Source organism: Atractosteus spatula, chromosome 1 (genome assembly GCF_055471065.1).
Source record: "Atractosteus spatula isolate fAtrSpa1 chromosome 1, fAtrSpa1.hap1, whole genome shotgun sequence".
Taxonomy (NCBI): Eukaryota; Metazoa; Chordata; class Actinopteri; order Semionotiformes; family Lepisosteidae; genus Atractosteus; species Atractosteus spatula.
Window position 1 is genome coordinate 71,894,932 of NC_142706.1, and position 26,195 is coordinate 71,921,126.

The window sequence follows — 26,195 nt, forward strand, 5'->3', positions numbered from 1 at the left end:
TAGCACAAAGACATACTGGTAGGCGAGCTGGCTTCTGGGAAATTGAGTGTGTGTGTCAGTGTGTGTGTCTGTGTATGCCCTTTGATGGACTGGTGTCCTGTCCTGGGTGTGTCAGTGTGTGTGTCTGTGTGTGCCCTGTGATGGACTGGCGTCCTGACCTGGGTGTGTCTGTGTGTGTCCTGTGATGGACTGGTGTTCTGTCCTGAGTGTGTCAGTGTGTGTGTCTGTGTGTGCCCTGTGATGGACTGGCGTCCTGTCCTGGGTGTGTCAGTGTGTGCCCTGTGATAGACTGGCGTCCTGTCCTGGGTGTGTCAGTGTGTGTGTCTGTGTGTATCCTGTGATGGACTGGCGTCCTGTCCTGGGTGTGTCTGTGTGTGCCCTGTGATGGACTGGCGTCCTGTCCTGGGTGTGTCAGTGTGTGCCCTGTGATGGACTGGCGTCCTGTCCTGTGTGTGTCTGTGTGTGTGTCTGTTTGTGTCCTGTGATGGACTGGCGTCCTGTCCTGGGTGTGTCAGTGTGTGTGTCTGTGTGTGTCCTGTGATGGACTGGCGTCCTGTCCTGGGTGTGCCAGTGTGTGCCCTGTGATGGACTGGCATCCTGTCCTGGGTGTGTCTGTGTGTGTGTGTCTGTGTGTGCCCTGTGATGGACTGGCGTTCTGTCCTGGGTGTGTCAGTGTGTGTGTCTGTGTGTATCCTGTGATGGACTGGCGTCCTGTCCTGGGTGTGTCTGTGTGTGCCCTGTGATGGACTGGCGTCCTGTCCTGGGTGTGCCAGTGTGTGCCCTGTGATGGACTGGCATCCTGTCCTGTGTGTGTCTGTGGGTGCCCTGTGATGGACTGGCGTCCTGTCCTGGGTGTGTCAGTGTGTGTCTGTGTGTGTCCTGTGATGGACTAGCGTCCTGTCCTGGGTGTGTGCCCTGTGATGGACTGGCGTCCTGTCCTGGGTGTGTCTGTGTGTGCCCTGTGATGGACTGGCGTCCTGTCCTGGGTGTGTCTGTGTGTGCCCTGTGATGGACTGGCGTCCTGTCCTGGGTGTCCTGGCACCCGCTGCTTGTTGGGATAGACTCCAGCTCCCCTGCGTTGGATAGAGTGGTTTAGAAAATGGATGGATGAAGAAACAGACTGAGGCTAACAGAAGAGCCCTCTTCAGCTGAAACCCGGCCAGCTCTTCTAGAGTTTTACAGTGGCTTCATGTACAAATATCTGCTGGAGCCATTATGTGAATGAACACACCTTACTGAGAAGTTGCATGATATCCATCTGTCTTGTTTTATCTGTCGCAGAGAAAATGTTAGACAAAACAAATGACTCGGAATACAAACGAGCATTTGAGCATTTGCCAAAATCCACTTCTTTTTTTAATCTGAAGCGTTAAAAAATAGTCCAGAGCTAGGTGCGTAAAACTGTCCCTTTTTGCACCGTAAAGTCCATGGATGTGTGTAGTTATACAGGTGTTTGCGTGCATGACAAGTAAACGTGTGTGTTTAATCTCAGCTCTTGATGAGAACTAGAAACAGACTGAGGCAGAAACACGTTTAGAAATAAACTTTTTTGGAAATAAACTGTCTAAGGCTAGGCCTAAGCACTATAAACTAAGGCTAAATAGGCCTAAGCAGTTTTGAGTTATTTAAATTACAGCAGTTTATGTGTCCTGTCATGTGAAATTAGTTCTTTCGTGATTGACTGTCATCATAATTTGCAGAAAGCGTTTCCTGGCACTTAGACACAAATCGAGCTGAACGTGAGAGGAAGTACTGTATTCCGGCATGGGTTCTGTTGGGCGAGCTGCGCCTGTGGCATTGAGCGTGTTGGTCTGGATAGTGCCGATGGTTTCGAGGAAGGCGGCTGAGATCTGCAGTGCGCGGGCAGTCTTGCGTTACAAGTTTGTGTTTTGCCGAAGACGTGGAAAGGGGATTTCGAGACCGCCGGCGTCCGCAGCTCCGTTTGTCTGTCAGCCTGCGGGGACCGGGCTGCTCTGCTCCCTGTCTGCCAGGTGCCAGGGCGTGTGCGCCTGGGGTTTGAACGGCCTCGTTCACGCCTGACCAGTTCTCGACGGCACCGAGAGCCAGCCCACGAAGTGTCTTCAAACTCGGCCGGGAAAACGCAGACCGGTGGATACAAATAGGGTAAAGCTGTGTCACGGTGCCTTTAAAACCGAGAGCAGGGCGGTTTTCCCTGACCCTTTTTGAGATCATTTTTTAAACCTACGAGGAAATCGGAAGGTTTTGGCTCTTTGTGGTGGCCAGCCTTCTGGGGCTTCTCGTAGATCAGTGTGGTTAAGGAACCGCGGCAGCAAGTTTTCTTTTTGGCTGAGACCATTTACGCCGATATTAGTGTGACCGCACAATCTCGGACAAGAACTCGAATGTCTTTACAGTGGCTTCAGGCTTTAGGTTCAAGCCTGTTTCTCTAGTTTGAGCCCTGCCCTCCAAAGACTTCACACCAGGCTAGGCTGCCTTATAGGCCTGGAGCTCTTGTCATCCAGCTACACGTTCACACGTTGTCTTGTTAGCCAAGTGGTCTGGAGCGGTTTAAGGCTAGATTATTAACTCGATGATTTCTCTCTGAAGAGTGGGGCAAGGGTGTACCTTTTTAAATGTATATTGAAATCAAGCTCCTCAAAGCCATTGACAATGCAAACATAGTGAACAGTGAAAACGCGGAGCAGAGGAGGCGTGCGGAAACTGCACTTGGCGTGGAGGAGCACTTTAAATCTTACACGGAGAGTTGCGGGAGTGTGAAACGGGTGTCAGAGAAACACGAGAGGGGGTCGTGCCTGCGGCAATTCTGCGGCTTCGGCACCACAGAGCCGCCTTTAGCCGACCTGAGATGATATGCGGTTGTAATACGTGCTGCGGGAGTATGGCACAAGTTTCTGAGTCTGAAACCGATTCCCTGGCTTCGTTCAGGAATCAGCTGCTGCAACAGATTCTCTGATCAATCAGCTGCTGATTACCAAGGGACTGAACGGCCTCCTCTTGAACAGCTAACCTTCCTGATGTTCTTATTGTACGAAAATGTAACGATGCAGATGTTTGACTGGATATTTATGTGTCAAGTGCTAAGCACAAAAGATCTCAATGTTAAGTTCTTTGTTAGAAGGGAATTTGTGGGCTCTTTCTGCCTGTGCTGCTTCACATATCATCATTTAAATTTAAGTTCTACTTCTCTAGTATTACGTTGTCTGGTTGCGACGCTGATCGTCCTTTGATCCCAGATTCTCGATCGCTCCTTCCCTTTTTGACTCGCTGTGGCTCTGGTGCTGTTCTTTTCCTGGCCCTGACCCAGGCCCGTCCACCCGCTGTTCTGGAGAGCCCGGGTCTATGGGTTCTCTAGTACCTGCAGAGCGGGTAGGGGGGGAAGTTGGCAAATTGGTCCATTTTAATGGGCAAATTGGTAGTTACTCTAAAATAAGAGCGAGTTTTGTGCCAGCTATACTATGGCATATTCCTCTGCGGTGGGTGTTAATTGCCTGGTCAGCTGGTCTTGCCTGGTTCTCAGTTGGGTCAGTCGTATCTGGAACCAGCAGCTCTCTGGATGTGGAGTGCTTGCCCCGAATCCCCTGCCCCTGTCCCATGGAAATCTGTGATGAGCCCCTCGCGAGGCTGATGTTTCCCAGGGGGTAGGATTCCTGTGTTCCTATAGTGCTTCACGTTGCGGGGAGACTCTGTCCCGAATGGCAGAGCTCTGAGGTCTCTGGGCTCTTCGGTCACTTTCAGATACGCTTACGTCACACCTCGGCCCGTGGTTCAGTCAGGTTGGGCGAGATAACGCCGACGCCCTGTGCACAGCAGTAAATGTAACAGCGGCAAGCAGGCCACTGGACTGGAAGGGCCAGAAACGCCTGTTCCCTCACACGCCGCAGCGAAGGAGTTAAGAAGTGCTTTGTCTCGTCTCTGAAGTTCAAAGAGCCAAGGCTTCTTTCCAAACTTCCTGGGTTATTTTTAATTCCTGCCCGCCCGCTCGCGCTCTCTCTCTCTCTCTCCTCGCTCTCATTTCAGGACTGCTGTCACATCAGTATTTTCCATTCAGCCTCGGCAGGAGTGAAAACATTCGGCGGCGCTCTGTTTCCGAGCCAGCGTTTCTGGAGTGTCAGGAGTGCAGGTGGAGATAGTAGCAGAGAGGGGGAGGGGGGGTCCTGGCGCGTTGCGGGGAACGCCCAGCAGCTCAGGTTACTCTCGGGCCCTGTGAGAGAGGCTGGCTGCTGCAGCTGAGTACACAGCACTCCTGACTCTCTCTGAATAGCTCCTTATTTTTCTGGAAAAGAGAAATATTTTGACCCGAGTTCTGTTTTTTTTTTCTCCTCCTTGCTTCCCTTGGTGGGGGTCCAGCTGTTCATGTGGCTCCTCGTGGGGCCACACTTGCTCTCCACAGAAACCTGCAGTATTTCAGGGTTATTCTTTAATAGAGTAACACTGCACACCGTCATCAGTACTGGACAGAAACACACTGCACTGTGGACAGAGGTCAGTCCACTGTCAATACACACACACACACACACACACACACACACACACACACACACTGCGCTCTGGACAGAGGACAGTCCACCGTCAGTACACACACACACTGCGCTCTGGACAGAGGACAGTCCACCGTCAGTACACACACACACTGCGCTCTGGACAGAGGACAGTCCACCGTCAGTACACACACACACTGCACTCTGGACAGCGGTCAGTCCACAGTCAGTACACACACACACTGCACTCTGGACAGAGGACAGTCCACCATCAGTACACACACACACTGCACTCTGGACAGCGGTCAGTCCACAGTCAGTACACACACACACTGCGCTCTGGACAGAGGACAGTCCACCGTCAGTACACACACACACTGCACTCTGGACAGCGGTCAGTCCACAGTCAGTACACACACACACTGCACTCTGGACAGAGGACAGTCCACCGTCAGTACACGCACACACTGCACTCTGGACAGCGGTCAGTCCACAGTCAGTACACACACACACTGCACTCTGGACAGAGGACAGTCCACCGTCAGTACACACACACACTGCACTGTGGACAGAGGTCAGTCCACCGTCAGTACACACACACACACACACACACACACACACACACACACACACACACTGCACTCTGGACAGAGGTCAGTCCACTGTCAGTGCACACACACACTGCACTCTGGACAGAGGACAGTCCACCATCAGCACACACACACACACACACACACACACACACACACACACACACACACACACTGCACTCTGGACAGAGGTCAGTCCACTGTCAGTACACACACACAAACAATCTAGAGACGCCAGTTATCCCACGTGTCTTGAGAAGCTGGGAAGAAACCATAGCTCCCACAAGCTCAGCACAGAAGGCACCACAGTCCAGGAAAAAATCCCAAGGACATGAGCTGTCAGGCAGCAGTAGAGTCCTCCTTATTTTTCCTCTATACCTTCTCCTTTGCTTCTAGATCAAGAAGCACTGAGATGTGCATTCACATCCAGACAGTTACCATCTGTCCAGCGGTTCTAAACACTCAGATACCTTACAATCATTCTAACTCTTCAGAGGAGCACCTTGTTAATGAAGACAAAAGTCAGATTTTCCATCAGCGGAGCTTTTGTGCGAGTACTGTCTTTGTGTTCAGCTGGGACGAGCTGGACTGGGGGCAGAGTCTCAGCCGCGACAGCAAAGCCAACCTGACTGCCTGGAAAACTCTCTGAGTTCTCTGGTGACAAAAAAGTATGTGTTCCTTTTGACTTTTGTACATGTAAGAAATGTGTTGTTGAGGCTGGTGCCTGTTGTTTTCTCCATGCCCTCATTGTGCGGTATGAAGAGAATGCAGGTGGACAGGTCTCAGTGTGCCAGTGTCTGCGTTGCGTCAGGGAAGTTGGGCAGCAGGGTGTGATTTCTCACACTTCCCTGAGTTTCAGGCCCAGGCTGCAGAAGGTATTGTGCCAGATGTTTATTCTAGTCGGCTTTCTTGTATGCTGGGCTCATGTTGCAGCCTGGTGGGGTCTCGTGGGTGGAGGTGGCGTGAGGGAACTCAAAGGTTGTGGCTTCAGGTGCCACACTGAAGCTAATACAGTCAAAACTCAGTTTAACAGACTAATATATATTAATATATGAGAAATAAATACTGTGTATACGGTATATACTATCTATTAAATTCAATACAAGCTTTATTGTATCTATATATGTTTTATATGGTATATATAATATATACATACCGTATATATATACAATATATAGAGCACGTATATTGTATCTATATATGCTATATCTGTTTATGCTTTCTGGATTTGATAACTTATGAACACAGTCAATAAAATTGTTCCTTTGCCTTTTGGTATCGTACATACACAAGCTCTTTAGTTCATGTGTAAATATACTGTATAAAATTCGCTAAAGGGTACAGAATACAAACACCCATCGTCAGTAACCAACCTACCCCTACAGGGTTCCATTGATATTCCTGAATTTTAAGCCTACGTAGGATTTCTTTTTACCTTGTTTTATTATTTGGGCATTTAATAGAGCTTTTTCTGCACATTGTAAGCAGTTCAGTGTATTTTTTAAAAAGACAGTTTTTTTAAAATCCGCTTAAGCCTACGCAACGCAGACAACACCCATCGCAAACAAGTGGCCTAGCCCTGTACCAGTTGCCCTATACTTTGTCCTTTAATGGGGGAGAAGTCTGGTATTTCTGATTTTACAGACAAAATTCCCCTTCAAGAAGACTTGAGCTGTTAAACCGAGGGCTTACTGTATATACGGTACAGTTCGACGGCACATCCCCTCAGCAGAGGAGGAGGACGGCTGGACTATTATGGCCGTCTCTCCAGCTGGCCAGCCGTCACGGGCCTGTGTTCCTTGCTTGTCCCGGGCCGTACTTCTCTGGACCGGAGTGGGCAGGGCAGGGCCCCACGCCTCACGGTCCTCAGAGACTGCGAGACGCCCCCGGGGCAGGAGCCAGTGCCCTACAGAGCCGACAATGAAGCAGCTTCCTGTAGGAGCCGCGCACACTGCTGTCACTATAGCAACCAGGCCTACCTCTGGGGACCCCTGAGAAAATACCGCTCGGCAGCAGGCCCGAAAGGAGGAAAAGTCTCCTGGAGGTACTCGGTCCGTGAGGTAACACCTCTCAGGCCCTGCATGGACGTCACTAAAGTCCCTGTAGGTGGCTGTGCGTCTTTGAAGAGAACTTTGCATTGTGTGTCAGGGCTGAGTGGGCTGGGAAAATATTTTGTTTTCTTTTCCTTTTTTGTTCATCTTATCCAGTAGGGGGGCACGGGTTCTGTGGGTCCAGGGGCTTGTTGGACAATCTGATGTGTAAGTTTTGGAGATGGGAAGACACAAAGTGCAGCGTCCGCAGTTTGCAACCTCACATGCATGCAAATAAAAACAAATTAATATAAAACATGTAATCTGCAGGGAACTGTCATCCCTTGTGAGGTATACTACTTATTACTTATGTCAGAGCTAAGCTAAAAGTTTATGGTTTATCAAATGTGGAAACATAATATTTTGATGCAATGAACAATAAAGGTTCATTCCAAGCTGGAAAATATAAAGGAGAAAAACAACATTTTGGCTGGAGAGCCTTCTTGATGTTTTCCAATTCACAAATTGTTTTTGTGATTACCATTATGATGATGGAACAAGTAATAGGTTTATTACTTGCTGAAAAGAGAAGAAAGAAAACACATTTCGGCTGTGGAGCCTTCTTCGGGTGTGAGAAAGACAGGGTAGACCGCAAAGATTAAACAGCATAGGAGGACAGCTGGGAGAGTGGAGGAGGCGGGAGCAGGGGAGAGGCAGAGAGGCCACATTATGATGATTTCAAGTTAGAAACTGTAACTTTGTGTGCTGTATAGACTTGGAATCTGTGGTCTGCACCTTTTAGTACACATCTTCAGAATAAACAGCCAAACAAAAAAACACAAGTGGATACAAGTGGAGAGTAAGCACATTTCAGATTAAGAACAGGTGGCCCTTCTTTACACAAAGCGTTGTGGGTGCATGGAACAAACTACCCAACCATCTTATTGAAACTCATTTCCTGACTGTTCTTAAGAAAAAGCTGGATGAGATGATTGGATGAATTAGCTACTAACTGCTAGATGGTCCACAAGGATTACTCTTGTTTGTAATGTCTAAAGATGATACTAAAGGCTAGTTGTTGTGTATTAATGACTGCAGCTCTACGCAGTGCTGTAGTCGTGCTATGAGAGTCCTTCAGTTGTGAGATCTCAGCAGTTGAACACTTCTACGCCAGGCTTTTGCTTTGAAGTGGAAAAATAGTCCATGCAAAAGGAGAACAAGGATTTGCAGTGTATTCTTTGTGAACACTACCTAAGTGCCACATATGAGTTCTTATAATTCTGTATAGGCTCCTAAATGAGATGTGTATACATGGTCTACTCAGAGTAATTCCACTCATCTACACTTCGCAAGCAAATAATTGGAGACTCTGATTATAGTACACATCCTGCGGTAAATGCAGGGAAGAACACTGCGAGTAGGGGGCACTTCTTTGCACTTCTTTACACTAAGGGTTGTGGGAGTATGGAACAGGCTACCCTGCCATGAGATCCTCGGATCAGTTAGCTGCTAAAACCAAACCTAACCTGCGAAGATGGGCAGAAAGGCCTCCTCTCCTTTGCAAGCTGTCTTACGCTATGTGACTGTACAAGTTTTTCCATTTTTTTGGCCCCCTGGGTGCATCTTTTCTCTGGTAATGCAGTGGTCTGGATACAACAACAGAAGAAGAGCAGAGCAGGAATAAATCAAGGTGGATGGCAAGAGACCGAGACAGAGGCCCAGTTCAGAAACAAACACTGTGTTTTGAAGAAGATCTTACCTGAGCTAGTTTGAGCTTGGCAGTCCGTTTAAAACCCAGTACCAGCCTTACATCTATATAAAAGAAACACATAAGCTGCAGTATATCTGTACTGTAAACCTGTCTCTATTAACACGTCTCTGTTAGTATTAATAAAGAATATTAGTAACTCTGTGTCAATATCGGTCATTGACACAGGCGCCGGTCTGCCCCACAGTGACCAGACTGCAGCCGGTCCAGTTCCTGGAGGCTCTTGACCAGTGGCGGGTTGCTCAGGGGCAGAAAGGCCGCTGGGAAGTTGCTCGGCTCCTCGGGTGGTTTGGCCCTGGTGAGGATAGCAGTCGGCTGTAGTTGAGGATAGTCACGGCGATGGAAGAGGTTACGATGGAGAATAACACGAGGGTGTCTGGAATTTACAAATATGCAACTGGACTGTAAAGATGGATTCCGGATTATTAAAACCCCTCCTTTATTCCTCCTTTCTTGAATTTGATATTTCAGCCCTGCTCTTGTGTCCTGTCGAGCTAAGCGGCACGTGTACTTGAGCTAGCCTAGTATGCAAAGTGTGCACCGCAGCAAGCGATCTGACGTCAGCTGAATTCATGAGAGCTTCCATTTGGCAGGGCTCGCCGTTGCTGTCCTGACATGGGCATTACCCTTTTGTTCCAGTTCTGTAATACAGTACAAAGCCCATTGTGCTCTGCTCGCGCTCTGCCCTGTCAGACAGCGAGAGTTTCTGTTAATACGGCTCGTTAATCCAGTAAAAAACAAACACAACAACAGGGAGCTCGCTGTGCGGCTCTCCGCACACATGTGCGGCCTGAGAGCTGCGGCTCCGCCAGCGTGTGGCGGTTTGTGTGTGCGTGTTTCTGGAAACAGTATCCCGAGATGCAAGCCTGTGAACGTCCAGTGCAGGTGGAACTTACGCAGGATTGCCATAAAAATTAAAAGAAATGGTATTTGGGGATTAAAGTTGTATTTCTTTGGCTTAAAAAGTGTCATAAATACTAAAGAGCACATTTGTTCTAATCTAAAGCACCATCTGGTTGTGTCTTTTGAATAATTTGCCAGTTCTATACTCTGAACTTGTTGGTAAACTGTAGGTAGCTCAACTGCAGATTTAAAAAAAAAAAGAGGGACGTCTGTGACAAGTCCAAGGCGTGGAACTGGAGGAGCCCGTCGCAGGCGGAGCTCCGGAAGCCGGGAGAGTCGGAGGAGCAGAGCTCGGGTGCGAAGTTCTGTGGCTCGGGGAGTGTGGGAACGCTGTACAGATGTGCACAGCTGGATGGGTGTGCAGGCGGGAGAGGGGGGGGGAGATTGAGTCTCCGACACACAAGACACGGTCTCCTGTTGACCACATGGGCAAACGGGGTCCTTGCATGTAGACGCTGTTGATGTTCCCAGCTCTTTCTCAGCTGGCTAGGTGCGGTTTCATTGCGCTTTATGTGATGATATCACAGGGGTAAAAAGTTTCTTTTGAAATATATCGCAGTTTGTAACTCCCAAGTAGTAATTCTAACTGGAAGCGAAATGTTTCTCATCACGGCGATTACACAAGCCAAGAGTCCTCAGTGTGCATGAACCCACGGCAGAGCTCGCCGCCACAAGGGCCTTTACTGTTGACTGTTCTTTGAAAACCCTGCGAACGCAGTCCCGAGGAATTTCTTAGATTGCATTAACGTGGATGATGGACATGTTGAAATTGTCCGTTTAGTGTGCTGTACACACGGCACTCATTAACACGTTTCCACAGATGCGAAAACCTCTGGTTGCATTTAGATCTTTCTGCACCAGGGATCTCTGTATCTCTGGCAATCCCAGTCATTGACTTGGGGTTTCTCTGGGGTCTTACTGTAACCAGGTGCCTTGCCAATTTTGTTACCGCTTAAAATTAAAGCCAAACTCCTGAACTTTTTTTTTCTTACTCGCCAATTTCAAACTGGCCGTGTCTCGCGGCGGTGCGCGTTTTTCGGTTTTTGAAAAGGTCTCTTGCTTTTTATTTTCACTCTCTCTTGAAATCCCCCACCTTCACGTCAATAAGGAGCTTAGACCGACACAGTGACGAGTCCCAATTAAAACTCTCTGATTGATTCATCAATGAGGGGAGGGGCTGTTATTTACTTCAGCTCCCAGATCATGCCAGGAATTTCTTGGCCCAGTACAGGTCACTCTTTGGGACCGCTGACTGGAAAAATGGAGAACTTCTTGGGGTTTCTCTCGAGAGCGTAGCTGTGTGTGTGGCGTCCGAGAGCTGTGCCCAACGCCTGCCTTTCCGTCTCTTCCAGACGTGCCAAACTGCGGCTCTACCTGGAGCAGCTGAAGCAGCTGGTGCCCCTGGGGCCCGACAGCACTCGACACACCACACTGAGCCTCCTCAAGAGAGCCAAGATGCACATCAAGGTAAGGCAGCGTGCGTGGCCTTGTCCTCCCAGCCTGCAGGGGGCGCTGTCAGATGTCAGAGCAGGACTGCAGCCCTGGAGACTGGACTGTGGGAAGAGTTGTGCGTTTTACCCCTTGGGTTATCACGAAACCTGCAAAGACAGTGGCCCTCAACTGCCGAGCCGAGCCGCTCTGATCCAGCTGGTTGCTCAGTGGAGTCGATCAGCTCGAAGCCTGTGTTTTCATGCGTATCTTGGGTATTCTGCTCCTACAGTGCCTACAGCAGGGCTGGTGAAACTTAAGGTTGTCTTTGCCTCCGTCACACTGGTCACACTGACCATGCAGCCTCTTCAACACAGTCCATCACTTTTGCTGCCTGTACGTCTCACTCTTTTGGTGTTGTGGTGATTGAGCTCTTGGGAAAAGCTTGTGGTTGCCGGCCCCATTACAGAGAATGAACAAAGAATAGGAGCTTGAACTTAAGCATCCCTAACCTCTCAAATGCAGCATGTCATGAAAAAACATTTTTTAGAAAATGATTTCGGTGTTTCATTTTCTGTGCCTCTCTTCTGAGCCGGATTGTAACAAGAAACATGTTTATGCCAAGCAGAACCAGGCTCATCTCATATTGTCCCGAAGAGGTTTTCTGAAAGCTCCCCTTTTTGCCCATATGTATTTTCAGCCTTTGTGAACCGGTATATTCCAGGACTATTTTAAAATGGCCGTTAGCACTCCTCTATGTGGCTGACTGCTGGTTTAATACAGTGTTTGAAACGGTTATGAATATTTGTAGTAAAACCAACTTAAAACTGAACATAAATTCCTGTCATTCCAAACATATACTGTATCTCCTAATGCTGTGTTTTATTTCCATTTTTTGATAAATGTGTACTCAATGCAGGTTCAGGGAGCAACAGAAGGGAAGACAAGTCGCACCGTAAACCAACTAATAAAGTAAACATTTATTTACTAAATGTAATAAAGTCTTTATTTTTCAAAGCTTGCGTTAGCAGCCCTGAGCAGGGGCCTGAAGATTGCGTGCTGCGAACGAGGATCGGTTCTGTGTATGCTGCCTGAGGCTGGGTCTGTGAAATGCTTTGAAAGGTTAAACGTTGTTGACTTGGTACAGTTGACAGACCCGGGTCCTGCCACAGTGCAGTGCGATAGACAAACATGAACACATGGGCCCTATATTTATAACACTTAGGCGCTTAAATCTCCATGGGAGGTATTGGGGACTTAAGCTCCTAAGTGTTTTGAATACAGGGTCCGTAATCTCCAGTTAGTAACGTGGTGCTTATGTGTACTAGTTTGTTAGAGCACCTTCTAGCTTAATAACAAAACCTGATTTGGCGTACATTAGCCAGTATCCTTCCGCTTAATTTACATTTAAACCTGATTTACCTGGACAAAATGAATGAGGTAGTTTCATTTCAGCCGAGCCAAAGAGGTGACTAGACCTGCTGAGCTTCTGTGATTCTGGCACCTATCCACAGAGACTTCTATTTGAAGGCTTTTACACAAGTGCATATTTGAGTGAAGGAATCTGACTGCAGTACTTTGTTCCAAGATGCTCTCAGCATTCCAGTTCCAAACCCAGAGTCTTAACCCCTGTTTTCCCTATTCCTGACAGAATCGTCAGACTTTTAGTTTCACGCTGTACAGAACTATCTCCGTACTGAGAAGCTTTAAAGTTTCAAAATAAATAAATGGCGGAGCAGAGACTGATCTGGAATATGTAACAAGCATAAAATAAAAAAATCTTGAATTATCAGCAGTCCAAATGTGACAAGTAGCTGAATTGTAATGTTTTGTTAATGTCAGTCTTTGTACACATATTGAGGTAGATTCCAAGCGAGCAAGGTTGCCTTTTTGAAATATGTACTGCAATGTCTAGACATTTATATGGTTGCACTTTAGCAAAGCCTGTGTGTACCTGTGTCAGTCTGATACCAGGTGATAAAGAAGGGAGTTGTTAGCGCATCTGTCCTAGAGCTTGTCTGTGATGCAGTGCAAGTTCGTGTGATGTATACCCCCTGTGCTTGTTTTCAGAGGAACTGGGGATTTGCAGTCTGTGTTTTTGTTTTGGGATTGTGAGCCAGTGGAGGTTTTGATATCCTGTGGTTCCTGCACGGCCCATTAATTCAGACGCTCATTAGCGGGACGCACAAATTGCTCTCCCAGCCGCTGAACCCTGGCAGGGACAGGTTTTAAACGGTCACACGATGTCTTGTACGCTTTCTGGGACAACCGAACCAGCCCGAAACACTCCCCGCTTGTCATGCTGAAAGATTAGGGATCCGCCACAGCCCTTGAGATTGCGTGACCCAGCTGATGCCTCAGCGCCTGCAAAACTTTGTTTTTGACACTGTGCTCTTGAAACTTGAAATAGGAACAGAGCTACCAGGAGCTAAAGCAGGAATGGGTCTGTGCCGTCAGGGTGTGATTTGTCTTCTGCTGGCGGAGGGGCTAGTGTTTCAGCAAAGTCTGTGATTGCCGATTTGTGCCAGGAAACAGCTGAATGAGTTATGGAGCATCAGTCACGTGTCGAGGGGAGTGGTTGTAAGTGTATTACATAATCCCCTGGCTTCTGAATGCTTGAAAAAGCAGAGCAGTTCCATTCAAAATAAAGACGTACAAAGCTGAATGGCCACATGTGTTGAGGTGTGTTCCCGTATATTCAGCTAGTCATCTGTAAAGTGTTGATTCAGTGCTCTCATTCCATTTAAAAGGACCAGGAACACGCTGTACTGCACATTCGGAGTAATAAACTGGAAAATGTTTCTCTGTTTAAGTGGAACACTCATGTGATTATTCCCATAAAACTTTCATTCTTGAAATGCCTGAATCATAATTTGCATTTAACCATCAGTAACAGAAATGCAATAAAATCTTGACTGACCTTGTAAATGTAAATGTTTCAGAGAAAAGTACAGTTAAGTCTGTTATTTCAATTTCTCTGGTCTAGTCTTTGTACGAGTCCGGTCAGTGGCCTGTTTAAAGAGTCAGCACTACAGTCACATACCGCAGAGTCAAGATGTGCTTCTGATTAAAACCAAGGCCGCGATATGGGACCAGTGAGATGTTTTGTCATTTCTCACTCACTCTTTGACTGGAATAGTTCAAAACTGGAGCACAGCTGCTGAAGAGCACATTGCAGCAGGTTCCATTCCAGGCCTGGATTTGTTGTGTGCACAACATCGTACACCTGGGCCGAACTCGTCCTCAGGGCTGCCCGTGGTCTAACCTGACTCGCCGGGTCTCTAAACTAAATCTCACACGAGAGGAAAATGGTCATCTTTTTGTGTTTTTTTCATATATGATTCGGAATAAGCTGACTTCTGCCGACTAGAATATCCGATTTTAACCTCGCATCTCTCACTGTGGCTTGACTCTGCTTTGGTCATTTCAGATATCCCAAACACGCCTTTGATTTTGTTTTTTCAACGGCTTCTGATATTTAAGGGAAAGAAAAGATATGCAATTGACTAAATCTGATTAGGAGTGAGCAAAAACAGCTTGGAAACAACCCTCGGCTGTGTTTTACTTTGATGTTGGCGAATGGAAAGCTGCTCTTTAAAGTTGTTGTCGTAGCTGCCCTGAGCTTGGAGTGACTGTACACACTAGTCCTTCCTGACGTGTCAGCGGATCCTGATGTAAATGTTGGATCTTCTGGCCTGACAGAAGAAAAAGGGTGAGGAACTGTTTGTTCATGACCCTTCGGCCCTCCCTAAAGAAAAACGTCTGTTTGTGCTGCAGAAACTGGAGGAGCAGGACCGCAAGGCCGTCAACGTGAAGGAGCAGCTTCAGCGAGAGCACCGCTACCTCAAGCGCCGCCTGGAGCAGCTCTCCGTGCACGGCCTGGAGAGGGTCCGCACTGACAGCATGGGCTCCACCATGTCCACTGACTCTGAGCAAGGTACGGCCCCCGCCTGGCCCCGCCCCAGTCCAACTTGGCCCCGCCCCTGTCCCACCTGGCCCCGCCCCGGTCCTGCCCCTGCACCGACTTGGCTCTGCCCTGTTCAGACCCAGCCCTGACTCTGCCTATGCTGAGCTCCGCCCCAGCCCTGCCCAAACCCCGCCCTGTGCTGACTTGTCCCGCCCAGTCTCTCTTTGGCCTTGCCTTCCCTGTCCAGCTCTGTGTTAAGGTATGAACCCTGTTTCGGTGGAGCCAAAACTGCAGGGAATCACAAAGCCAGACTAAAACTGGACCAGCCTTGGTGTAATGTGTAATAAAACCTGCACTGCCTGTCTGGATTCCTGGAATTCCCAGAGGGATTCTGGATTGCCAGAACCCCTGATAACATGAGACCAACCTGAGTTCTTATTCTCAGGGACCACATAGTCAGCTGTTAACCACTTAGGAATAGTTCAGGAGTCCAAATAAAGCTGTACATGCAGTGCTAATAACTAGAACATTGCAGCCTAGTAACCAAAATACGTTTTTGTCATGAAAGCCTGGGGCTTTTGTTCAAATTACTGTTTTTTTCTTTTAAAGAAAAGGTCATCAGTTAATATTTTTGGAGGTTTTGAAAGTGTTAACTATGCATTAGAATTCCTCGAGCTGAAAGTGTGGTTGGTGAGGTGTTCTCTTCTTTTCTGAAGTGCGTGCAGGATTAAGGTTACTGTGCGCTGTCCATTACCACAGTGCCATAATAGAGCTCCCGAGAGCAAGGCTGTAATCCTGCTCGGGCTTGTAATACAGCCGGCTCATTCGACACACAGGTCGTCTGCAGTGAGCTGATTGTGTCTGGGAGGGTAAGCAGTTTATACTCGTGTGAAGAGAGACAGGGGTTATTACGTGCTTTCTCTTCCTCTCCTGGTGCTAGTTCTGATTTAGTGGCTGTAGGGCCTTTAAAGATCTTTTGCTTTTGTGTGTTTCTGCTAGGGATATAACACTTTAACAAGAAATGTAAGGAGTTTTGAAAATTTTAACCACACTTACAATAGCTAGGAAACGTTTAAAAAAAAAACAACAGCCAAAGAACAAATAGCTTCAACTTGCTTATGCATTCTTGCAGTTTTCCTGTTAAGATAAGAACAGAGCTGAAATCTATGACAGACTGATCACTCCAGAGTGCGTGTCCTATAGAAACTAACCCTCACCATTGTCATCTCGTTGATCAGCTCTTGAAACAGGGTGCGCTGCCAGATTTCCATTCTTTAAGAATATTGTTTTGGCCAGGAAAGGGGTCTTGCAGGGAAATACTGGTCTCTTCCTGGATGTATTACTGAGCAGAACCCTTCTCTTGACTTTGCAGACAGTCCCTGCTCCGTTCGTCTGGAACGTCCCTACACAGCAATCATAATCGACAGCAGCCTCGTAATAAAAGCATGCAGAAAAATGTCAATTGTATAATGTGACTTCTCCGTGGTGTTTTCTGATGTGCACCCTGTATTCACTGTGGGTTTGCAAGGTCTGGTGCATTATATCTTATTATGCCGTCAATTTTAATTGTAATGTGCTGTTGGCTCTGTAAGGTGATCTAAGCCGGTTCGTCGTACTGTTGTGAAAAAAGCCGGGGCACCACGTTCTTCCTACAAATTAAACAAGAGAGACCTCTCTGTCCTCCGCGTTTGTGTTGGCAACAGCTGCTGCTGTTCTCTTCACCCGGAGGATGTAGCCCAGTGAACAGCGACTGACTGTTGTGGGGGGTATTTTGGGCAGGGGAGCCGTGAGTAAATGGTGTCTGTCTGTCTGTGCCCACGCCAGAGGTGGACATCGAGGGGATGGAGTTCACCCCGGGGGAGATGGACAGCGTGGGCAGCGTCAGCGACGCCGAGGACCCCTACAGCCTGCAGGGCAGCAGCAGCGACGGCAGCTACACACCTTCCCACAGACTGCAGCCCTGCCTGTCGTAGTGTCGCCACGCCGCCCCAGTCCCACTCTTCCGACAGCGCGACCACAGACACACTTCTGATCGCTTCCTCGTCCTCCGCGCTCTCACCACAGCAGCAGATAGCAGAGCCCTGTCGGGGTTTGGCGGAGAGAACGGTGGTGTGGCGTACAGTCTTGACTTGGTAATCGGAACCCTGTGTGTGTGTGTGCGCGGGTGTGTGTGCGCTGTATGCGGATGTTGCCTATGTAATAGGAAAATAAAACTTGCCCTGTTGCGCTGAAGACATATACAGTAGGAGAAAAAACTCATCGGCACCTTTTGTAAGTAACCTGAAAATAACTCAAAGGCCCCCAATGGGTCATCACCAGTTCGGTGAAACTCTCCCTGTCCTGCTAATCATGAGACGATAAGAAAGGTTACAAACCAGAGGAGGTCATTTGTCTCATCTGGCTTGTTTTGTAGTAGATCATTGACCTTCGGCCATGAACATACAATGGGCTGCTTGTTCCACACTCCCACAGCCCTTTGGCTAAAGTAGTGCCTCTTGATTTTCATTTTAAATGCACTTCCACATTTCATTTATCACTTCTGACAAAGCCTACTGGGTCCTCTTTTGGCAATTGACCCGACCACTTCCAGTCTTTTTAAAAAATGAATCATAATTATTTCTGATCAAAGCTTTGCTTGCGCTTTTACATTATTTTATAATGAGTAGCCCGGTGTTCTGAACACGAACACTAATATGTGAAGAGTCTGTCTGGGATCGATCGTTTCTGCCTTCTGTAAACATAGCGTGTAGATATACTCGCCTCAGATAATAAATGTAGGCCCCTACCAAGAGCCTTTAGCTATTTCAGTAGGTTTAATGACATGAATGTTATATTTAGCCAGCAGGAGCTTTACATTGGTGCCAACTTCCCTGCTCAGAGCATTACATATGATCAGTGTAGCAAATTGTAGCATTTGTGACCATTTTTGAAGTTGAAAAATGCTGCTTTCAGAGCATTAAATTCTTGCACCCTTTTTGAGTGAAGATGGAGAACTGTGAGTAGTGATGTCGTGCCTTCAGAGCTTTGTGGAGGAGCAAAGCAGTCCCAAAACCTGCAGAAATTAATTTCTGTTTTTCAAAAAATGCTTTGCGGATGCCGTGTATTCTTTTTTTTGTAACGTCTTGAAAACAATGCGGAAGCACAGTTTGTGTGGCCTCTCCTCTCCGTCCTTCTTAATGGAAAGCACAACTCTATCTCTAAGGGAGCGCCCTGACCTGTCGTCATTGAATTCAGTTCAGTCTTTTCTTTATGTAGCACTTTTCACAGTATGCTTAGTAAGTCAGAAGGAAGTTACTGTACCTGGATAGAAAGCAGTTTAGTATCCCATCAGGTAACAGTGGACAAAGGAGGCACAGAGGAGAAAAAGCAGACACCCCTCGTGAAGAGGAAACCTCTGGGGTCCAAGGCCCAGCAGACTTGCAGTGGGAGTGGACAGCCGTCAGCCGAGGGGGAGGCTGTGCTCAGGATGCAGAGGCCTTAAAGTTTTGCCCTTGTTGATTAACAAGGTCAGACCCACCAGCCCTCTGCACATCACTGCAGCTTGTCTCCCACAGGGGCCGACAGACTTGTTTTTGGGGGGGAGAGGTTATCCCCCTCCCGTCCACAAAACGCAATGTTCCTAACTCGCTAGATCTGAACGACTGTAGATAAAGTTGCAATGAATTTTCTTGTAGACGCAAGTCAGTACTTGTGCGTGCGTGCGCGTGCGCGTGTGCGTGTGTGCGTGTCGTGGTTCAAGCTTACAAGTCAATCCTGTACGGAAGTTGCCAGCTCTAATGATTAGCCTTACCTGGAGGACTGTTGTACCTGCAGAATGGGTTTGTGTTTTACCCCCGATTCTGCTGTTTTGACTCAGTTCGTTTACTGTGGACGAGAGCATGCCGGGGAGCGGAGCTCTCTCCGCGCCCGCTGGGAGCCGAGAAAGGCTGTCCCTTTCATTTTATGATTCATCCGCTTTCTTTTTTTGTAACCAGCGATGGCAGTTTTCAAAAGCAGAAGCTTTGCTTCAGAAACAGGTTTTTTAAAAAAAAAAACCTTCAAATTCAGCAGCATCTGGGCATTACTGATTAGGTGTGCATACAGCATATGGCGTACGGATCTTGCAAAGCCTGTGTTTCGTTCATCAGGGCTCGAAGCACGTGTGTAATGCAGTGCTCTACGCTCAGCATTTGTGGAGGAGCAATTTCCTCTTTTTTTAGACTGCAGCAATAGCGCTACTATTACAACTACTACTCTTACTGCTAGAGCTGTTTGCATCGGTGTGCAACCTCTGCTTGGTTAAGTCATTAGAGCATGGCCTATGAAGACATTTTAATGTGTAAAAAATGGACCAGTCCTTTGAGAAAGGTCTCAAAAAAACAAAAAAAGTGTATATATGTCTGTATATATGCATATACGCGTGTATATGTATATATTAAAAAACAAAATACAAAAAAAACCTAATGCTACAAGACACTTTTAGGTAAGTGATTTTAGCAAGTGTAGTCTATATTTCCTGTATGAAATTTTGTATTATATTTTCCTAAATGTTCTCTTTAAAAAAAGAAAAAAGAAAAAAAAAAAACAGAGTCGTCTCTGGAGTCAGCCGGAGAGGAGGTGCCAGGCGTGTGAGTGACAGGAAGGGTGTGGGACGGTCCAGCCCAGAGCCTGCTCTCAGGGTCTCTCCCACTGTCGTATTGTGCCTTGGTGACTGTTCAGGTTAGCCCTCCCCCATGCCCTGTGGGAGCCCCACTCCTGCCCAGAGCCCCCCAGACGCCCCCCCACCCCGAGGAGCCGGGAGTTGAAAGCCGGCAGGTCTGCTCTTTCCCTGCTCTGGCCGTTCCCCGTTTCGAAAACGAAAGCCGGGAGAGGATACCGACGGCAGGAGGCCAGCAGGCTGGGCAGCCCCGTTCCAGACTCCCACAACCCTTTGCGTAACGCAGCGCCTCCTGGTCTCGGCTTCAAATGCCCACTCCCACTTGGAGACAAAAACCGAATGCAGACAAGCGGAAGCCAGTCGATTAATAACTGGCTGCCGCCGCCCGGCCTCGTTTTGGAAGCGTGCCTTCCCCCTCCCCCCAACCAAGGAAACAAATGGGGTGGCGCTACTGAAAATATAGGGTGCTGGGTGGGGCTCAGCTCAGGCGGCCTCTTCCCAGCCTTCCCCAGGAGCTGTACATATGGAAGCCTGGGTGACAGAGGCAGGGGTGGAGCTCCCACGTCCCACTTGTGGCTACGTAACACTGACCATATTGGTGATCTCATGGCAGCTTTAATGTCCTCGTTCTCATTTTGTCTGATACTCGGACCTTGCCAACAATCCTTCTGATTCAGTTACGTATAAATCAACAACCCTCCAGCTCCTTCTAGAAGCTTATTATTAAATGAAGAGGAAGGTACAGTGGGAGTAACAAAAAAAATGGCAGCTGATAAATTAGTTTCCTTCCTTTTCAACGAAGCAGGTTCCAGGATTGTGTTAATGTATACTACACATTCATTAAATCCTCATTTCTTTGAGGCACGACGCAGCAATATGACGATGTAATGTCAGGAGGCAGTAATAAACTCTTTGTGGTACGTTGTGTAACTGACTTCTCTCTTCTTTTTCCTGAGCTCAAAGGAAAAGGCAAAATCCTGAAGAGTTTAGTCTCATGTCACTTAACACAACATGACTGTTAATAACAGCAGAATGCTGAATTTCCTATTTCTCCAGTTCATTGGTCAAATGAACACTTGGGGGATATGAAAATTAAAATATATATAACAAAAAAAAACCTCTTGCACAGAACCACTCCCATTATAGATGTGTGGCTAAAATTAACAGGGCAGGCAGATGATGGGTTGCTTATAGGTCATGTGCATACAGACTCAAGTTATTTGTATTGGTTTAAGGAACTTGAGCACATGTACTGAAAGGCCTCAGACCGGCCATTAGAGCAAGCGTAGCTTTGTTTCAATGGCGTACCTGGCCTGTGGGTTCCTGAAGCCAACTTCCTGCTGGCCGTGTGAATTTACGGACAACAAATAATTAACGAGGCAGATATGATTAACACTTCCCATTTGGAGGTAATTAAGACACATAATTGCACATAAGAATACTGAGAGGCATTAACGACAGAACAAATGCTGTTGCTTCCCGTACTCATTCATTGTGTCTTTAATGCCACTCAGGATGTTGTTACTCTTCAATACCGCCATCCAACTGCCCTGTTTCTGAATTCTTGTTGAGGTCTGGTGTGAAAATGTTCAGATTTTGGGGGGGAGGGTGTTTGAACACAAATCGAGCAACTGGACTGTCTAAAGCTGTCGCTCTGAACGTAGAACAGGAAACCAGTTATTGGTGCTAGTTGTTGCCATTTTAATTAGAGGACAAATAATGATGGTGAAAAGTACTACTGGCAGAGGCAGCAGTATTACTCTGCTTTAAAAGTATTTGCTCTGAGTACATAGAAATAAAACAAAGCACAATGGAAGATGAGCATGATTTCCACTAGGGGGATAGTGCTGGCTTGAGTGTGAGCCACTGCCAGTGACTGAGGAAGAGGGACTGTAGAATTCTGGGAAGGGCCAGGAAGTAGCTGGGAGAAGAAAACTGAAGATTCAGCTGGTCTGCCATCTTCAGTGGGTGAGGGGTCGGGTCCTCCAGTTTTCTCCATTACAGGCACAACGCTGAGGTGGGAGTTTGGAACACCCAGGGAAAAACCGCAGCAGTTAAGAAAAAAACCCCAATATCTTTCCCTCTTCCACGTTCTTCAGTGTTCTCGGTCATTTTATTACTCTTTGCCTTCTCGCTAAAACAATTACGCTGCTTGCCAGTCTTTGCTTCGTGGGCGAAGTCCCGTTTCAGATAGAGGGTGGCTTGAATTCTTCTGCTGCCTGGCCCAGCAAACAGGACGTGAGCAGTTTTGTGAAGGACATGAATCGAGCGTTCTCGCAGACAGAATTGGAAAAACTCTGTCCTCCTTCTGATCCGTGCTCTCGCCTTGGCTCTCGGCCTCCGGGTCACAATACTCTGGCCATGTCCGTCCTGCGTGTTGCGCCCGTGTTCAGGAAGTTAGGTGGGTCCCGTCGCACTGCGAAGGCTGGTCGGCTCCTTTGAAACACACTTCAGCAGTGCGATGGGAGGGCAGTGGCAGCTGGCTGAGCCACATTCCTGTGCTGTTGCCTTGGGTGCCTGTTTTGGGGGTTATTGGAGCCTTGTATGGGGAGGCGTGATGAGGAAGTTAGGGCAGTGGTGGGGGGAGTTTGGCGTGATGCCCAAGGGACACTGAGTGGGTGAGTTCTGTGCCAGAGACCTGTGAATATGTATCTTTTTAGCAGAAGAGTCCTTTGTGGATCCTAAGATGTATAATATTGTATAAGTTCATTTGTGCACATGTACCAGGTGCTGGCTACAGCCTGTACCACACTGAGCGGTATAGTGCTGTATCATTCTTTCATTGTAATATAATAAAAAAAACTTTTATACAACAGCTTGTCACTGGCTTCCATTCTTTTCAGTCTCCAGATTTTCTATTGCAATATTTGCAATGCAATATTTCATCATCTAAAAAAAGGCATTTCTTTTTCTACCAAATGACCTATTGTAACAGAGCTTTGATATCCGTGTATCACAGGGGCCTCTCTAGGTTTTAGGTATGTGAATAAGAGGTTGTTGGTAAGACTGGTTTTCTAGGTCTGAACAGACAGATAACCTCAATATTATCATTCTGGTGCTGGCCTGCCCATGCCTGCAGTTCTGTTGCTTTAACATGAGCTGACAGCACGTGTTCAGGTCAAGCTCACAAGATGCACCGGACCATCAGGCCCCAAATCCATTATTCTTCGTTTCCTCACAGCGAAGTAGGAGATGAGCACAGACTCGGCTTTTTTAATTCGGCTTTGAGCAGCCTCAGACCTCTGAGGGGGAAGGCGGAAATATCCACCAGCAAGCCCCATTCCATCCTGTTTAATGAACCAGGCGTGAGGTTGAAAAGCAGATCACAACCTCTCAGATCAGTTCCCGAAGTGCAATTAAATACACGCCAGTGTGCCCAGCTATCTTTGGAACTCTTGGAAGCGTATTTGTCCAGGTTTTGGAAGTGTCCAGTGTGTCAGGGACAGCGCTTGGAACAGGAAACAAAACACAACAGGAGTCACACTATTTAAACCAGACGATCCAGAGTCCGGCGTTGTGAAAATACACTGTCGTAGGCATCATCTTCCAGGTACAAACCGCGAAACATGGAAGGGTTTGGAGATCTTGGCGACATGTCAGGCATGTGACACTACAGCCTGGAGATCACTATCGGGTTTGACTCTGATGTGGGTGAAGGAAGCTGAGACATAAATTCCCCTGTACTGATCTGCAAAACAACCACTTCTGCCACCGAGATTCTTTCAATGTCATGCCTGGGGTTGGACGTGGGTGGGTATGACCTGTCCAGCCAGCATCGAGGATCCCAGCTTTAATCAGCGAGGCATTTATCGGCACTGAGATATGAGAGAGGGTTTGTCTTTACTTCATCGAGAAATGTACAATATTTTCATTCGGTCATAGGAAACAATGGGATTTAGGGTGGCCAAGTGTGGAACAAGCTGTTCTCAGATTTTAAACCTACCAGAGGTAGACCTTTAGCAATTGCATTTGCTAATTAAAGTCAAATTCCAAGCTCTTGAGTTGGGGAAAAAAAATTCTTGCAAATGTTACCATCAGGCAGCTTATTAATTTCAAGTCAGGCATCAATTAGATAACCCAGGTCAGCTGGGATGAAGCCCAGCAGGTGTGTGGGTCAGCAGGGCCAGGCCTGGGACCCCCTGGTCTAGGGGAAGAGTGAGAGGACACAGACAGACGGGTCAGGCGATCAGGATCACCCAAGGTAAAAGAGAATTTTGACCTCTTTGTGAAACAGTCTTCCTGTCTTCTTGCTTCCCCGGCATACCAGCAGGGCACTTTCTGCAGGAGCTTACAGTAAGTGAGATGTGTAATCTCTTTTTATGGTTTACGAGAAAACTGGCAGTATTTTGACATCCTAAAGTAACGCTTTTCTAACATTGTGCAATTCAAAGTGAGACTTGCTTCGGTCTCCCTTCCACTTTCTATACTGGAGACCCCTGCTGGCTGATACTGAACATGACACAAACAGCCTTTGCCCTGCGGCCTGCAGTTTCAGACTCTCTCTTAGGGCCACGCACCGTGGGCCACTGAACTCCTAGTGTCACAAAAATATTCTTACCGCACTTCACTCGCCTTCCTGATACAGGATCCTGCTCACCGTGTATTTGACCCTGACAGTGGCTATTAATGAGCTACACCTTTCGACAGGTAGCCGGCCCATGTTCCAAACCACAGCATGAAATGACTGAAAGCCCAAGTGTGAAGAGGTATCTGGGTATTAAAGCAGACAGAGGCCAGGGATCTGTAGTGTATCTGGGAACCGAGCTCTTACAATGTGTTCAAGAGGTTTTTACAGCTGCTTCTGCCCCCTGAACACTTATCAGCGCCTAACAGGCCTCTGCCTCTCTATATTTCACAAAGAATCACCCAGGAGACACGCCAACACTGGAACAGTACCGACACACTTTATTAAGTAAAACGGATTTTAAAAGAGTTAGACTGACTGCAGTATAAAAAGTCTTGAGACAGAGGTACGATACAGTAAATCTTCTATAAATACTCCCCCCCCCCATTTTTCCTGAAGCTAGTGTGCTGCCCAGCCCATTTACTCGAACGGTTGTCAGCTCTTTAAGGAATTCGTGTAGCAGTGCCAAGCCTGGCCAAAATTAGTTTAATTCAATGAAAAATATATATTAATTTATATATATACATACACATACTTCAGAAAATAATTTAACCTGCCGCGTGACCAGAGAAAAGTGGTGTCAGAGCCCAGGGCGGGGCAGAAGTGCCAGCTGTGAAGTGGAAGAGGGGAGAGCCCGGGTGCGAGGCAGTGGAGACTGCAGAGACGGCCCTGCTGCGCGCAGCCTAGCTGGGCTGAAGCAGCGAACAGTGAGCAACGAGCAGGCCTGCAAGCAGTACCTTCCCTAGGGCACGTCAGCCTTCCAGCCCAACTGCCTCCAACGACACCGCAGCCAATTAAGCGAAGCCGACTCGTCCATCCCCCTCGATCTAGGATGTGGCTCACTGCAGCTCCACTAGCGTCCGGACACCACCTCCTTAACATGAAATCAGCTTTCTGAATAAAGGTTACGAAGTAGAAAGGAATGCCACGAGGTTAGGACCATGTGAAATAAATAGAGTAGGTTATTTCTTTGAATCACGTACAAGTTTGAGACGTTTGACGCGAAATCTTAGAGACAAGAGTATGACGAAACGAAAAAATGAAATGAGACCTGGGAAAAAAACACTGCATATTCATGATCAAACTCTAAAAACACCTAATGGACAAAGTCAACATCTCTTTTCTCATTTCATTCTCTTCACTCCGGAACCTGCTGCTCTGGAGTCCATGATCATAGATGGTTTTTTAAACCAAACGCGACACAATTTATACATACTCTTAAAAACACTCGATATGCATTTGTACATGTTCAGATGTACACATCTACCTACAACTGGACATTACCTGAGACTTCAAGGCAGCACTGAAGCTGACAAATTAAAAGGTAAGACAGGTGCAGAGAATTTGGACTGCCCTGAGCGCAGGCCCAGGGCTCGGTCAGGACAGTCACAGAGTAAGAGGCCTGAAGAGCATTAATTATGGTCTTCAGCAGACAGCTAGTCAAAGTATCCAGGCCCAGTTTTCTGACCCGACAGTACATGGTAACAGCCCACAGGAGGCTACGTGGGAGGCCCTCAGGAACCGCAGCTCAGCCACATGACCACTCTTCTTTGTCCCTATAGGTGCAAAGGGCTCCAGTGTGTCCCTCCCGAGCAGAGACGCACTCCGGCCCGATCTCAGACGAACTGGTTCGATTTCTGGGGAGTGGCTGCACTGGCCAGATTCTTGGCCTTCTCTGTGGCGGTGAAGGCCGTCTCTTTCGCTTTTTCACCGGCGTCTTTCGGGGTGTCCTTCCGGCTCCTCGCCGGTCCCTCTCCTGTACGGAGAAATGACAGGAGAGGGAGATGAATAAAAACACACGGATGAAAGCCCAGCCTTGGATTACAGTGACATGACCAACACTGGTGAA

General features: G+C 47.6%; 2 protein-coding genes across 4 annotated transcripts in view; one reads left to right on the forward strand and one right to left on the reverse strand.

Moving 5' to 3' along the window:
• Positions 1 to 22,534, forward strand: part of mxd4 (MAX dimerization protein 4) — a 40,454-nt gene extending 17,920 nt beyond the window's left edge. For 2 of the 3 annotated variants that reach the window (XM_088918297.1, XM_088918288.1), the window contains 3 exons: positions 11,104 to 11,218; positions 14,957 to 15,116; positions 16,911 to 22,534. In XM_088918297.1, coding sequence (XP_088774423.1) covers positions 11,104 to 11,218; positions 14,957 to 15,116; positions 16,911 to 17,059 — 424 coding nt within the window. In that variant the 3' untranslated portion in view covers positions 17,060 to 22,534. The other variant, XM_088918306.1, reaches the window with a different exon arrangement.
• A 2,070-nt stretch (positions 22,535 to 24,604) lies between these two features.
• Positions 24,605 to 26,195, reverse strand: part of LOC148841671 (PRELI domain-containing protein 1, mitochondrial-like) — a 30,072-nt gene continuing 28,481 nt past the window's right edge. Inside the window, exon 6 of the mRNA XM_088918378.1 lies at positions 24,605 to 26,102. Coding sequence (XP_088774504.1) covers positions 25,963 to 26,102 — 140 coding nt within the window. The 3' untranslated portion in view covers positions 24,605 to 25,962. The remainder of the gene's footprint in view (positions 26,103 to 26,195) is intronic.